General features: G+C 46.1%; 1 protein-coding gene across 4 annotated transcripts in view; it reads right to left on the bottom strand.

Annotated features, from left to right (window-relative positions):
- SMARCA4 (SWI/SNF related BAF chromatin remodeling complex subunit ATPase 4) overlaps window positions 1–14,330 on the bottom strand; it is a 648,210-nt gene that overhangs the window by 372,973 nt on the left and 260,907 nt on the right. For all 4 annotated transcript variants that reach the window (XM_069604251.1, XM_069604249.1, XM_069604250.1 and 1 more), the window contains exons 23-24: window positions 5,589–5,635; window positions 4,561–4,727 (exon numbers count right to left, since the gene is read on the bottom strand). In XM_069604251.1, the coding sequence (XP_069460352.1) occupies window positions 4,561–4,727; window positions 5,589–5,635 (214 nt within the window). The remainder of the gene's footprint in view (window positions 1–4,560; window positions 4,728–5,588; window positions 5,636–14,330) is intronic.

Raw genomic sequence — 14,330 nt, forward strand, 5'->3', positions numbered from 1 at the left:
CGCCCGGGCACCCTCACAGGCCTCAGAAGACCGCTCTGACTTCTTCTCACCTGCTGGGCCCGACGATCCCTCATAGTCCGTTCCGACAGGTTCTTGCAAAACAGACCGTCCTTTTCCACGTGCGTCTTGACTTCATGAAGGCAGTAAAGACACCTCAAATGCTCATCCTCCTTGAAAACATTCTGTAATCCGCCTCCAGGGCAGTTCCTGAACAGCTTGGATCCGGGTGTCGAGCTTCCCTTGTCCTGGGCCATGTCCACGAGGGAGGCCTCAGATCTTCTGGAATCCTCCAAGAAACGTAACTTGGCGAAAACTTTGCCCTTGAGGGGCATAGAAAATCCCGAAACGGGTCCCCGTTGATCGGAAGTAAAAACAGTGGAGCTTGAGGCTCGATTGAACGGAAAAATTAGATTAAACTCCTTGAAAAAAACTCAAAACGCAGTAAAAGCTTGAGAGCTATAGCACGAGGACTCCCAACACTTGAACGTGCGGTAAAAATCTGAGGATGGCTCCAGGGGCGGGGTTTAGGGAGAGGGCAGTCATTGGCTTGGGGCAGTATGACCCAGAGACCAGTGATTGGTTACTACTAAGAAAGACAGATCACAAACTAAACCGATACTGATTTTTTCTTTACCGAGTTTACCGAGGATTCCCAGCCTCACAACAGGGAATATTCATGAGCATGTGAATCCATGCCAGACCCCATGCTGGAGAACTTTAGTTTATTCATCACTCAGTTAGAGTAAGCCTTCTTCAGAAGGAAGCAATATAAAACGTAACACAAATACACTTCAATACTGTACACTCTTAGTTTCTAAATAAGTAAAGACCCTTTTGGGATGGCCCACAGGCACAACCTTCCCCTCAGGTGACTTCCATAGCTAGGGTGCTGGGGTCATTAATATCTTACTGTTGGCATTTAGAATACTGTTAGCAGTTGGGAAAAACAAAAGGTTATTAGAACAAGAGACCACAAATATTCTTAAGCAGGCAAATACTTTTGGATCCCCCAAGAAGAGTTATTCAGTACAATAGGCTAAGCCAAAGTCAATGGGCAAAAGTCTTATATAGGATGAAGCACTTCTGGTAGGTAAGTTGAAAAGTCTTTGCACAGTGTTTTAGAAGTCTTTGAAGAAAAGAATAATCAAATGTAGGGCCACAAGCTGATTAGAAGTGAGAGTAGTAGAAGATGCAAGCAACTCTACAGTGAGAGGTAAGCCTCTCAGAATTTACAGTACCTTTGTATTGAAGAAAAAGTGCAGCAGATGGCTTCTGTTCCTGTGCAGCTCTGCAGATCCTGGTGTTCCTGGCCTTCAGTCGTGGGGACAAGAGGGAGGACTTCTGGGAACTCCTGCTCTGCAATGGGACGGTCACTGCTCGCAACCGACAATCTTCAAATCAGTGGCTTTTCAGTATTTCAGCTCCTCGAGTCTACCGTAAATAGCAACACTGCGGTTCCTGGCTGTCGAGATGGACTTTCCTTGCTTCTGGGGTCTCGCACTATGTTGAGGGGGCTCAGGCTCGGTCAGTCCTGCTTCCTGGGAGTCCAGAGGATCTTCCTGAAGCTCTATGCCAGCTTAAAAGCAACGCACACAATCTGGTGTTCCTCTCCCAGGCTATACGGTTTCGAGCAGCACTCTATGAAAATTCAATCAGCTCTGAGATGGATGTCCAGGTGGCTTACTTTGGAGTTGATTGGTCCCACCAACTAAAAGGGGAGACGTCCTTGCAGGGGCTTCTCTGTCAAAACGAATTTGGAGTTTCAGTACAGCAGGAGGGCTTCACTGTGCAAACCAACGGTCCAGGAGTTGCAGTAGGCGTCCTCTTCAAGTTCTTCGGTTCCTTCGTCCAGTGGTCGACTCTGCCTTCGAAGCCAAAAGCCTTGCCTTTTACTCAGTGCTCTACATTCATTCCAGCCTAGCTGTCAGTCACCCAGCCGGGGGGCCGTCCTTGCCGGACAGTCAGCCGGCCAATCAACACAAAGTGCATTTTGGTCTCCTAGGAGACTAAGCACAGAGAGTTTCGGGCACTTCCTGCCCACACCAGACACCCTGGTACCAGAGGCGGGCTTCACTTTCCACAAAGAAATGGCGAAAAAAGAAGACTGGGGCCATCTTGACAAAAATGGCACCCTTGGGTGCTCTACTGCAGCTGCGAACGCTGCCTTCGTTAAATGCACACCACTGTAGTTAAAACGAAACCACTGCCACCAGCCATTAAGTGAGGAAAGGCTAACATTAAAAATGTTACATGAGAAGCTAGACAAAGGGGATACAAGGTAACCCCTCCAGCACCCTATTGTAAGATAGTGTGTGCTGGGTCTAGAAAGTTACAATGGTAAGTAAAGTCAATTTCACTTTACTGCTCTTGGAAACAGTAGTTTATCCAAGAGAAGGTATTTAAACCTTTGGGAAATCTGAAAAACTTCCCTGTGCCACTGCACTGAAGGTGCAGTGTGACACAATGCAAAAGATGTCCATGGAGTTTGTCAGACTCCACAACCAAAAGAAACGCAGAGTTCAAAATCACATTAAAATACATGAGAGAGTGGGGAAAAAGGTTCTCACGCTCTCCAGGTTAAAGAAATCAAGTCCTCAAAATCCACCAAAGTTGCTGAGGGTCTTTAAGGTGGCGCGAATTAGGGAGCATTCTCAGAAATTTGCTAACAGCCAGACCCAAGCTCCAGGAAGATTCTGAGGACCCTCCCAAAGCAAGACAACCCAAGCCTGATCCACCTCACCAGAGTGCTGGACCGCAGAAGCAAGGGAAGCCCATCAAGTGTCCAAGAACGGCAGTGGTGCTATTGACCGGTAGCTGAAACCGCGTAGTGCTGCGGAATTGGAAAGAGTCCATAGCCGCCGACCTTTAAACCGCAGCGCAGGAGTCCTCCAGACATCCTCCCTCTTGTCCCCACGACTGTGGCCCAGGAACCCAGGATCTGCAAGACTGCAACCAGAATAGAAGACGGCTGGATCCTCTTCTTCCAACGTAAGGTACCGCCTTGACTACCTCTTTGGTCTGTCGCTTGCTTGTTCTCACTGGAGCCTTGTTGATTACAGCTCTTCCCTTAACAAGCCTAACAGCGTGTGGCCCAACAGGGATTCTTTTTTTCTACAAACTCTCTAAAACAATTGTGCAAGACTTTTGTGCTATCTAAAGAAGTGCCTCAGCTCCATAGACATTGTTTAAATTAACTTTGGCTGTCCTGGCTAACTGCAGACTCTAACACATTGACTTTGGTTTCAACTGTACCCTCATAGGTGGTGCACAAGTTTAATTTGTATTGCTGGGTAAGATTTAACCTAGACTATTTTCCGAGAAACTAAACCTTTTCCTTCCCAAACCTTTCCCTTGTCCACAACCTCCGAATTGTGTCAAGTACAAAAAATGATATCAATGCCAAACAGTTTCCTATTAATTTAAGTCACCTCATGGTGTAGGAAGTGTGTGTGTGAGGCATCCCAAAAGGGTACCTACTTGCATATCTTAAATCTGGGGAAGTGTTATGAAGAGTATTTTTATTGTTGCATATTGCCCTTTTTAATGAAGGCTTACTTAAAATGAATGACAAATCATTATTTTACTAGAAAACCTTGAGTAGATGTGTTGTTTGGATACTTGTATTTGTGAATCTCGGTGTTACATCTCTACTGCTCACATTTACCCCTTGTGTGGTAAGTCTGGCTACTCAGTCACTACCAACCTATGTAGTACAGACCTATGCCAATAGGTGGGTTACCTATTACTAAGAGGACAAGGCTTGTGTAATCTTTCACAGGGTTACTGAATCCAATCTTACCTAACACAGACATCCAACAAGGTTATCCCAAAAACCTCCAGAATTCAGGGCCACACACACAGGATTTCGATTGCCTAATGACTCGAAACCACAATAGGGGGTCCAGGGATGGGTTCAGAATGAGGCGATGAGCGAGCAACAACCATTGAAGGCCTGCCTCGTGTATTTTCAAGAAAATGGAATAGCCCGAAACAAAATGGCAGACAGAAAAACATTTAAAAAAACATTGTTACCCCAATGGCTGCCAATAAGGCACATTTGGCTACTTATGCAGCATCTCCACTTGCATCCTTGGTGAAGACAAAACTAAATTAGAGCTGCCACCAGCCTACCCTCTAAAATCAATATAAGGGAATATAATCAACTCTAGTGCCAAAATAGCCATCCTAATAGCTATATGGGCTGGAAGGCCAAAGTAGAAGTCCCTCTTACTACACAGAGGTGAAAGATTCTAAAAAGAACTAAGGGAGCAAAAGCATAAAGTGGATGGGCGCCCTAAAAGAGACAGCGGAACCCCCAAAATGTACAATTGTCAGATATTTTTGGGCTACTCTAACATTGTAGAAATGTTTTCAAATCTCCCAAAAAAGATTCAAGAGTCCTCTTGAAAGAGAGCAAATCTAGGCATTGGTCCTGCACAGAGAGAAGGTCTGGTTAGAAAAGCTTCTTTGTAGGCTTACAAGCATCTTTCACGACACACACACAACTGAATAGCATCAAGCAGTGCCGATATAACAGCCATGCCAGCTGATGAAACCCACCGTCTAGCCTGAGGTATTTGAAGCCACGGTAAGCAAAGTAGTCTTCCATGATGGTCATAAGAGAAGTCATCTGACAAAAGAGCAGGACTTTGTGGTTAGTGGTTCGCAACTTGGGGAGGATTCGGTCCAGGACTTCAAACTTCCCTGAGGCTCTGTATAGGTCTAATCTGAATGCACAGGAAAGAGCACAGATCATCATTTACAACCAAAACATGAAGAAATGGGGGTAAAAACATGCAGACGGAAGACTATCAAATGGATTAATTCCTCTCACTGGTTAAGTCCAAACACAACTTACTTACAAATCTTTTATTCCCATACAAATGCTAGAACGGAAATCTTGCTAACCCAGAATCTCGTTGGTTTCCCGACCAGTGTTTTTCAAAGTAATTTTCATAGAAGAAATGACTTTGGGAAAAATGTCTCGAAAAATACGGGGACGGGAAATGGGTTAAAAGAGGTAGGGAGGGGGTTGGGATAGTGATAATATAGGCAGGGGGAGACTTGAAGGAGAACCTCCAAAAATATCTTTAAAAAAAAAAAGAAAATATATGAATCGATAGTTTTTGGAAAACAACTTCTTTGTTGTTGGTAAAATGACAGTACGGCTAAGCCGCATGTAGGAGCTCCAGAATGCAAGCACCCACATGCAACTGGCTCGTCACCGCCATGATGCTGGCCTACAGTACTGCTTTAATTTTGTGTAACCATCAAACTGACCCTTGGCAAACTATTGTAAGCAAGGTACGGACACATTTGTCTTCTAGTTTTAAGGTCTCCTCTTCAATCACCTTGTGTGTGATGCCTATGTCTCTAAAGAAAGCACACAATTGTTACACGGCAACTCAAAGTGCTTCTCCCTTGGTTAGGTTAGGAGAAATGGCATCTGGCGAGACAGAGGTTTGGGTTACTTTGTTTTTGGGAAATATTGGCAAATTGGGTTTTATGGGTTAATCCTCAAAATGGCTGCCGGGTTTACTTTTACAGATGGTCAGGCATGCGCCAGACACACAAGACAATCTTCTTACCCCTGAACGATCCCTCCGGTAAACCCCAAGTGCTCAGAAAAAGATTCCTAGAACAAAAGAAAATGGACAAAGTGGTCACATGCCTATTTAATTCAAAGACGCATGGTTTTTCGAGGCAGTCTAAACGCTAGAACAAAAATATTACATTTGTTGACGCTGCTGAAAGAAAACATCTTGTCATCTGTAGAAAAGTAGGCTGCCATCGAAAGAAGGTTTCAGGATAACAGAATATGACATACATTACTCACTGTAATCGTATTTCTGATGATTGAATCTGCTTAGATTCACATTCTGTGCGTATAGTTCGACATCTAGTGGGAATGGTGGAGTACTGCATCTTTCTATCGAAGTTTGAAAACGGCCATCGATCTGCGCATGACTAACACTATCCCTAACGAGATGTGTAGTGTAGTCAGGGTCGGACTAGCAGTATCGGTCGATCGGCCACTAGCCGACGGCATTTGAGGACCGGGGGGGCAGTTAAAAAAATTCAATTGTTTGTTGATGTTTTCATTTTGAGCCACTCACGAGATGTACAAAATGGATTGGCTCAGCCTCAGGCTGCCACTGCCGAGCCAACAGTTTGTGCGCCGTGGGGGCCTTGGTGCAGCCCGAGCAGCTCCCCTCAGCAGCACCGCCGGAAAGGAAACTGACTCTCTGGCAGCAGGGGGGGGGCCAGGGACTGGAGCCTGGAGTAGCTCGTCCTGGAGCATAATTATTCATCAAAGCAAGGTAACAACAACACACATTGTTACCTTGCTTTGATGTTTTGCATGCATCATAATTATGATGTATGATGCATATGTTATAGGGCCACTGAATCAGGGCCACTGAATCAGGGCCGCGGTGGCCAAGCTCCTGATTGATGATGTGCTGCTAAAACGAACACCTACTGCAGCAGGAGGCTGGCTGCTCGCTCCGGCTCCTCCTGCCTGCAGTGCTGGGCAGGGGCCGGGGCTGCCCCAAAGTTCACAACAAGTTGCTTTCAACTTTGCAGGAAGTAACAACGAATTTGCTGCCCTGCAAAGTTGAAAGCAACTTGTCTGTGTCGGCCCCCAGCCCCAAGCACTCCGTGCTGCCACAATTCTGGAGTGGTGGTCACCTGACTGACTCTCTGTGAGGATATTAGTGGGACTCCTCCTGACCCTGGGCATTATATTTTGCCCACGACGAGGCAGCCAGTCAGAAGCAGTGCCACGAGAGACAATGAAATGCATGCAGCACTGTACAGCTAGGTACTAGGGTAAGGCAGGGCCATGGTATGCGTGAGTTTGCCCAGGGGTTAAGTGTTTGGAACATGACTTAGCTGGAGGGCTTTTGGAGGGGAGGGGGTCAGGGACAGGGAGAGGGCACAGAAGGGAGTAGTTTCTTACCTGTAACTTCATTTCTCCAGCGTTCTTATCTTTCATACCTAGCGAAGCCTAGCCGTTGCAACAGCTGCATGGTAGCGCAGAGAATTCCCCGTGTCTCCCCCGGCGACGAACCGCGTACCAGCCAGTCGTCCAGGTATGGGTAGACGTGATGACCTTCCCGTCAGACACGCCGCCAAACATTTTGTAAACGTCCTGGGAGACTACTTTAAACAGAACAGGAGCACTCTGAACTGGTAATGGTCTTCTCCTATGACAAACCGCATAAACTTGCTGTGCCGTCGATGCATGGGAATGCGGAAATAGGCGTCCTGTAAATCCAACAAGGCCAGAAACTCGCCCAGCTGTACAGACCGAATGACTTCCTGAAGCGTGAGCATCTTGAACTTCAGGCGTTGCAGTCTTGTTCAACGCCCGAAGATCCAGAATGGGACGCCACTTGCCGTTGGGTTTCTTCAGCACAAAGTAACGGGAATAAACCCCTTGGCCTTTCCCGGCCACCGGAACCAATTCTATAGCCCCTTTCTGTAGCATAAGGACAACATCTTGATGTAGGATATGATGGTGCGTTTGCACGGTATACACTAGAGGAATGGGAACCGGGGAACACTTGAACTCCAGAGAGTGGCCCAGACTAACCGTGTCCAATACCCAACGGTCTGACGTAATTCTGCACCACTCGTCTACGTGCAGTTCTACCCTGCCCCCCAGCAGAGTTCCCTGCTGACAGTCATTGATGTGGCTTAGCTCGTCTCCCCTTGGAGGAAGAGGCCTGCCCACCTCTTTTCCTGGAGGCCTGAATGTCCCAACTCTTCTGCGTCGACCTCTTATACCCCTGGGAGGAGTAACCAGACCGACCGTACCCCCGGTCTCTGGAGGAAGAAAACCGGGCACTTGACGCCCCACGGACGGGACGAAAGGGGCGAAAAGAGCACCCACTCTGCAAAGCTCCCAAAGATATGGCAGTCTCAGAGTCCTCCTTCATACCCTTGAGGGCCTCATCAATGTTCTCACCAAACAACTGCTCCCCCTCACAGGGCATGTCCAGAACCTTATAATGCACCTCCGGGCGAAAGTCTGTGCACTTAAGCCAGGCCTGTCGACGCAACGCCGCTGTTTATCTGTTTAAAAGTCCACGGCAATGTTGATACTATAATTGGACGCCTCCCCCCCTTCGCGTACCGACAGCATGGCAGCTTTACGGTGTTCCTCAGGCAGATGTTCAAACAGAGGCGCTAGCCAATGCCCCATCTCACAATCCTAGTGAGCCATGATCGCCAATGAATTGGCCGCTTTCACCGTCGTCGCCCCAACAGTCAAAACCTTCTTCCCGAAGGCATCCCATCTCCTGGCGTCACTGTCGGGAGGGGTAACACATTTGTGCCGACTTCTGGCTTTACGGCTAACCACCGCCGACACCACCGACTCGGGCGTGGGCTGCAACACCAAGCACTTCAGTGTAGAGTCCGGGGCCTTAAACTTCTTCTCCAGCCTCCACCCGACAGCCGGTTCCGAGAAGGGATGTTGCATCGTACGCCGGCCCTCCTGCCTCACGTGGTCCAGGATAGGTATGGTGAACACAGCTTTCCGCCTCTTGCCCATGTGGTCAAACAGGAAGCACTCCTTCCGCTCACATGGTCAGTAGACCCACAAGCATAACATTTACCAAATGTTTTCTGGAATGGGGGTTTCTGCTGACCTCCCTCTGGTTTGGCACCAGAGGTTTTACTAGACTGACCTGGTTTCTCAAATGGCTTACCCTTCTTATATTTGTGGCTATCTTTTGGATGGGAGGTTTTAGAATTGTCGTTGTCATCTTTCTTGTGCTGTTTGCCATCATCCTTTTTGTGAGTGGCCTCAGAATCCGTGAGTGGCCCGTTAGGGAGATTTCTAAAAAGTGCGCTAATTGCCTTCACCTTAGAGACCCGCAACAACTTTGCTGGATTTTGAGGACTTGATTTTCTTTTTACCTGGAGAGAGTGTGACCCGTTTTCCCCAAACTCTCATGTATTTTGATATGTGTTTTACCTCCGTTTTCTTGGTTATGGAGTCTAACCAACTCCATAGGGATCATCTTTTGCAATTTTGCAGTGACACAGGGAAGCCTTTCAGGCTTTCAAGGTCTAATTACCTTCTCCGTGATAAACTACTGTTTCCCAGAGTAAGTAAAGTGAAATTGACTTTACTAGTCTTTTAAATTCCTAGACCCAGCACACCCTATCTTACAATAGAGTGCTGGAGGGGTTACTTAGTATCCCCTGTGTCTAGATACTCGTGTAGCAGTCAAATGCTACCCTTTCCTCTCAGAATGGTTGGTGGCAGTGGCTTTACAATGAACTACCATGATTTTTCCCAACCGCGAACTATTCGTAGCCCCGGTAACGTTAAATTGCAGGAGCCATGTTTTTCAAGATGGCGTCCGAGCCCCCTTTGTTAAAACAGGTCCCGGCCTTCTTTTCACCATTCTTTGTGGCAAGGTCCCTCTAGAGTTTTTCTCTGCGCACCACACCAGGATTGGTCTCTTTGTTCATTCGCCTTTGGCAGGCTTCAGGAGTGAAGACCGCCTTTGGCACCCAAGTGTCTGGGGTGAGCAGGAAGTGAGGGAGATGCCCAAAACTCCCTGTGCTTAGTCTCCTAGCAGACCCAAATGTACTCTGTGGTGATTGGCTGGCTGACTGTCTGGCAAGGGCAGCCACCCTGCTGGGTGAGTGACAGCTAGGCTGGAATGAATGGGAGAGAACTGAATAAGAGGCGAGTCTCTTGGTTTGGAAGGCAGAGTCGACCACTGGACGGAGGAACCTAAAAAGAGTTTGAAGAGGACAGCTGCTACATCTCCTGTACCGTTGGTTTGCCCGGTGAAGCCCTGCTGCAGGTCCGAATCGCCAAGTTCTAATCGACAGAGAAGCCCTACATAGGACGACTTCTCCCTTTGAGTTGGTAGGACCAATCAACTCCAAAGTAAGCCACCAGGAGCACCCATCTCGGATCTGGTTGAATTTCCTCAGAGTTGCTGCAGGAAACCATAGGACCAGGGAGAGGGACACCAGTTTGTGTGTGTTGCTTACAGCCACCGGAATTGAAGTGGGCCAGTTGCAAGCTTTTTGACCAGTCCTAGTGCAGGAGTCCCCCGGCGTCCTCCCTCTTGTCCCCACGACTGAGGCCCAGGAACAGCGAGATCTGCAGGAACTGCCAGGAACAGAAGTCATCAGCTGCCTCTTCCTTCATTGTAAGTACTGTGAAACAAGACAGAGAACTTACCTCTTGCAGTGAAAGCGCTTGAAATGTTTGCAACCCGCAGGCCTGTGACCCGACATATGATTCTCCTTTTTACAAACTACTACTGAGAACTTGCGCCGAGACTTCACTGTTTACTTACCAGAACCGATTTATCCTATCCAAGACTTTAGCCCATGGACTGTGGCCTAGCCTATTGAATTGAATTGACTCTTCTGACAAACTCAAGTATTTGCAAGGTCTAAGAATAATTGTAGTCTTTTTATGTTCTGAACCTACTCCTTTTTGCTCCTCCTTCAAAGTATTCTGAACCCATTTAGCTCCTCCTTCAAAGTAGTCTGAATGCCTCAGAAACTTAATGAGTATAGTACTGAAGTATATTTGTGTATGATATTTAACGGCCTCCTGCTAGTGAATGTTTTATAACAGACTGTTATATTTAACGGCCTCCTGCTAGTGAATGTTTTAGCTAGTGAATGTTTTATAACAGACTGTTGAATACATTAATAAGTGTTTAACCAAGAACCCTAGAGTGTAAGAGTTTATTTGAATACTTGTGATTTTAGACTTCTGTGTAACATCATTACTGCTCACATTCCCCTCTTGAAATAAGCCTGGCTGCTCAGCTCCGCTACCAACAACTGTGTAGTACAGACATATACCAAAGGTTGGTTTGCTTACACCTGTAGTCTTAGTTGTGTGTAGTGGTCCCAAAGGGCACTGCATACAAACTCTGCCTAACACTGAGTAATTCAGTAAAGTTTAACATTAGGGGTTACTTTCCCTGTGCTATGTTACCCAGAGTCTGTGGTTCTACCTGTCCCTTATATGTCCCACATCAGTCACGTGTATAGTTGGGAAAGATCTAACCCGGACTCCTTGTGAGATATAAAAAGTATACCGTTTTTACTTACCTTGAGTTAGCTGTGTACCATCCAAAAATAAGTTACCAGAGTTCCTGTTTATCTCAATCTGTGTTTCACTGATCTCTAAAGCACCTGTAATTGAAAATTACATCCTTAGGTTTTACTCACCAAGTATAACTGGGTGTTATCACAAAGGTATTAGGTTTTTACTGTACTTGGAATAAGTGTTCCACTATTCACAAAGTATATTGTCCAGTTGACTGATTATGTGATTTGTACGGAAAGTCACTGTACAACTGGTAGGACGTACTGCCCTTGCACTACTGAATGTAATTGTGAAAGTAACCATTGGTTTTAACACCCTCCCCCCCACCAACAATAGGTGTGACCTATACTGAATGTGTACAAAAAGGTTTTGACTTCCCTAGAACAACTGTTCGGTGGTCCAAATAAGGCTTATCATTGGGTCTGTGCACCTTAAAGAATAGTGTTGTGTTTTTTTTTTTTAATTGTTTTCATATAATGTGTTAGTGTTTATTTACCCCTAGATTTATCTGGGCCTACCTGTATTTAAATAAATGCTTCATCTTCACATGCATAGTGTTTCAGTGATTCTTTGGACCATTTGTATTGACAATTTCACTTGTACTGATTCTACAGCCCTCTCTCCCTCCTAAAATAAGCCTGGCTGCTCTGTCTACGCTACCATGTACTCGGGTGGTACAGCCTTATACTAAGAGTCGAGTCTTGTACTGCCTCTGTTGAATGGTGTTGATGAACTTGGGTAGAACTTCAGAAAAACGATCCTAACATTTTGACACCAAACTCCGTATATGTACCAGTAATATAGCAATGTCCACAGTGTCCTAATTATTGAAGTCACCTCAGGGGGTAGGAAGTGTCTGTGTGCCATCCCAAATGGGCATCTACTGGTTTACTGAAATTGAAAGTGTGTATTTTGAAGTATATTTAAGTGTTACATATTTGTTCCCTTCTAAAGAAGGCTTATTTAAACTGACTGTTTAAATTAATAAATGATTATTTTATCAAGAAACCTTGAGTGTACGTGTTATTTGCATACTTGTCACTGTGAAACTATGTTGCAACCCTACAGATCACATTGACTCCTCTTGAGATAAACCTGGCTGCTCAGTCACTCTACAAACTTGTGTAGTACATGCTTATACCAAAGGTTGGGTTACCTATTGCCAAGAGGACCAGGCTGGTGCAGTCTCCCACAGGGTTACTACTTACAATCTTGCCTAACAACCATGTAGAGAGCGAGACCTTTTTCCCGCACTCTCACACATTTTTATTTGATTTGAACACTGTTTCCTCTTGTTTTGGAGTCTGACAAACTCCATAGCCATCATCTTTTTACAATGCAACACACAGCACCCTCAGTGCAGTGTCACAGAGAAATACTTTAGATTTCCGATACCTTCTCTTGAATAACTACTGTTTCTAAGAGTAGCAAAGTGAAAGTGACTTTACTTACATTTTCCTCTTCATAGATCCAGCACACCTTATCATTAAAGGTGCTGAAGGGGTTACTTAGTATCCCCTTTGTTTAACTTCTCGTGTAATATTTTTATGTTACCCTTTCTACAATTAATGGCTGGTGGCAGTGGTTTACTTTTTCCTACCCTTGTGTGCTTTTACCACAAGCTGTAATTGCAGCTGCAATATTGGGTGCCGATTTGATCAAAATAGCCGGTCTTCTTGTTGTAAAGGTCCTTCTTGAGATTTACTCTGCGCGCCAAACCAGGCTTGGTCCCTTTGTTAGTTCTGTGTTTGGCGAGATTAACTGGTGAAGCCCGCCTCTGGCTCCAGCATTTCTAGCAGGGCAAGAAGCGTGGGAGGTGCCCGAAACTCTGTGCTTAGTCCTTGGTTACTGGAATGCACCCAAAGGTGATTGGCCGGCTGGCTGTCATTGGAGGACAGCCACCCTGCCGTGTGAGTGACGGGCTGCAAATGAATGGGAACGACTTGTATAAAAGGTGAGGTCTTTTGCAAGAAAGGCAGAGTCTACCACTGGACGAAGGGACTGAGAAAGAAACTGGAAGAGAAGCTTGCTGCACCTGCTGGACCGTGAAGCCCTGCTGCAGTGCTGAAGCTCCTATTTCGACATCGACTAGAGAAGCCTGGAAAGCACGACATCTTCCCTTGGGTTGGTGGGGCCAATCGACCCCCAGACTAACTCAATTGAAACCCCTCTCTCTGCTGGTGAAGGAACCCAATACCAGGGGACAGGAACACCAGAATAGAGTGCATGGTTTTTAAGCCAGACCCGAGCTCCAGGAAGATCCTCCGGACCCCCTCAAAGCAGGGATGACCAAGCCTGAGCCATCTCAACAGAGTGCTGGACCTCAGAAGCAAGGAAAGTCGACAAGGTGTCTAAGAACCGCTCTGGTGCTATTTGGGAGTCGCTGAAACTGTGAAGTGCCACTGATCTAAATTGCTCCCACTGCTGCCGAACTTCAAATCGTAGTGCAGGAGTCCAGAGACGTCCTCCCTTTTGTCCCCACGACTGAGGCTCAGGAACAACAGGATCTTCAGGAACTACAACAGGAACAGAAGCCAGCTGGAACCTGCTTCTTCAGACTCAAGCTACTATAACTAGGGGTACTTCTTGTTGTGTGTAGCTTGCTTGCTCTCATTCGAGAATTGCATTTGATGCCTTTGCAGAGTTGCAAGCAGCTTTGCCCCCAACAAGCCTCCCATCTTGTGGCCCAACAGTGATTTCTTTTTCCAACAAAACTCTAACATTGTGCAAGTCTTTTTACCTACCTTCATTAAGTGACACAGCTCCCCTAGACTTTGCTCAATTGATATCGGCTGTCCTGGCTCCCTCAAGACTCTTCTTCTGTTGAACTATCCCTCCAAAAAGTCATACATACCTTACTTGTATAGCTGGGAAAGGGTTAATCTACATTGCACAGGGGATCGGGGGGGGGGGGGGGGGTTCAAAAGTGCTTACCTGTTTGAGAAACTTGTTAACCATTGTTTCCTTCCCTAACCTTTTTGCCAGAACTTCATTATTACCATTCAAGTATGAAAAGTGATCTATTAATGTCCACAGTGTCCAGAAAAAGTCATCTCAGGGTGTAGCAAATTCTGTGCGTCATGCCAAAAAGGTATCTGCTTACTTCATTGAACTGAAGGAGTGTATTTTGAAGTGTATTTTTATTGTTGCCAATTGCTCCCTTCTAAAGAAGGCTTATTTTAAAACTGTTATATTAATAAATATTTACTTAATCAAGAAACTTGAG

Source organism: Ambystoma mexicanum, chromosome 3q (genome assembly GCF_040938575.1).
Source record: "Ambystoma mexicanum isolate Mex_15411 chromosome 3q, UKY_AmexF1_1, whole genome shotgun sequence".
Classification (NCBI taxonomy): Eukaryota; Metazoa; Chordata; class Amphibia; order Caudata; family Ambystomatidae; genus Ambystoma; species Ambystoma mexicanum.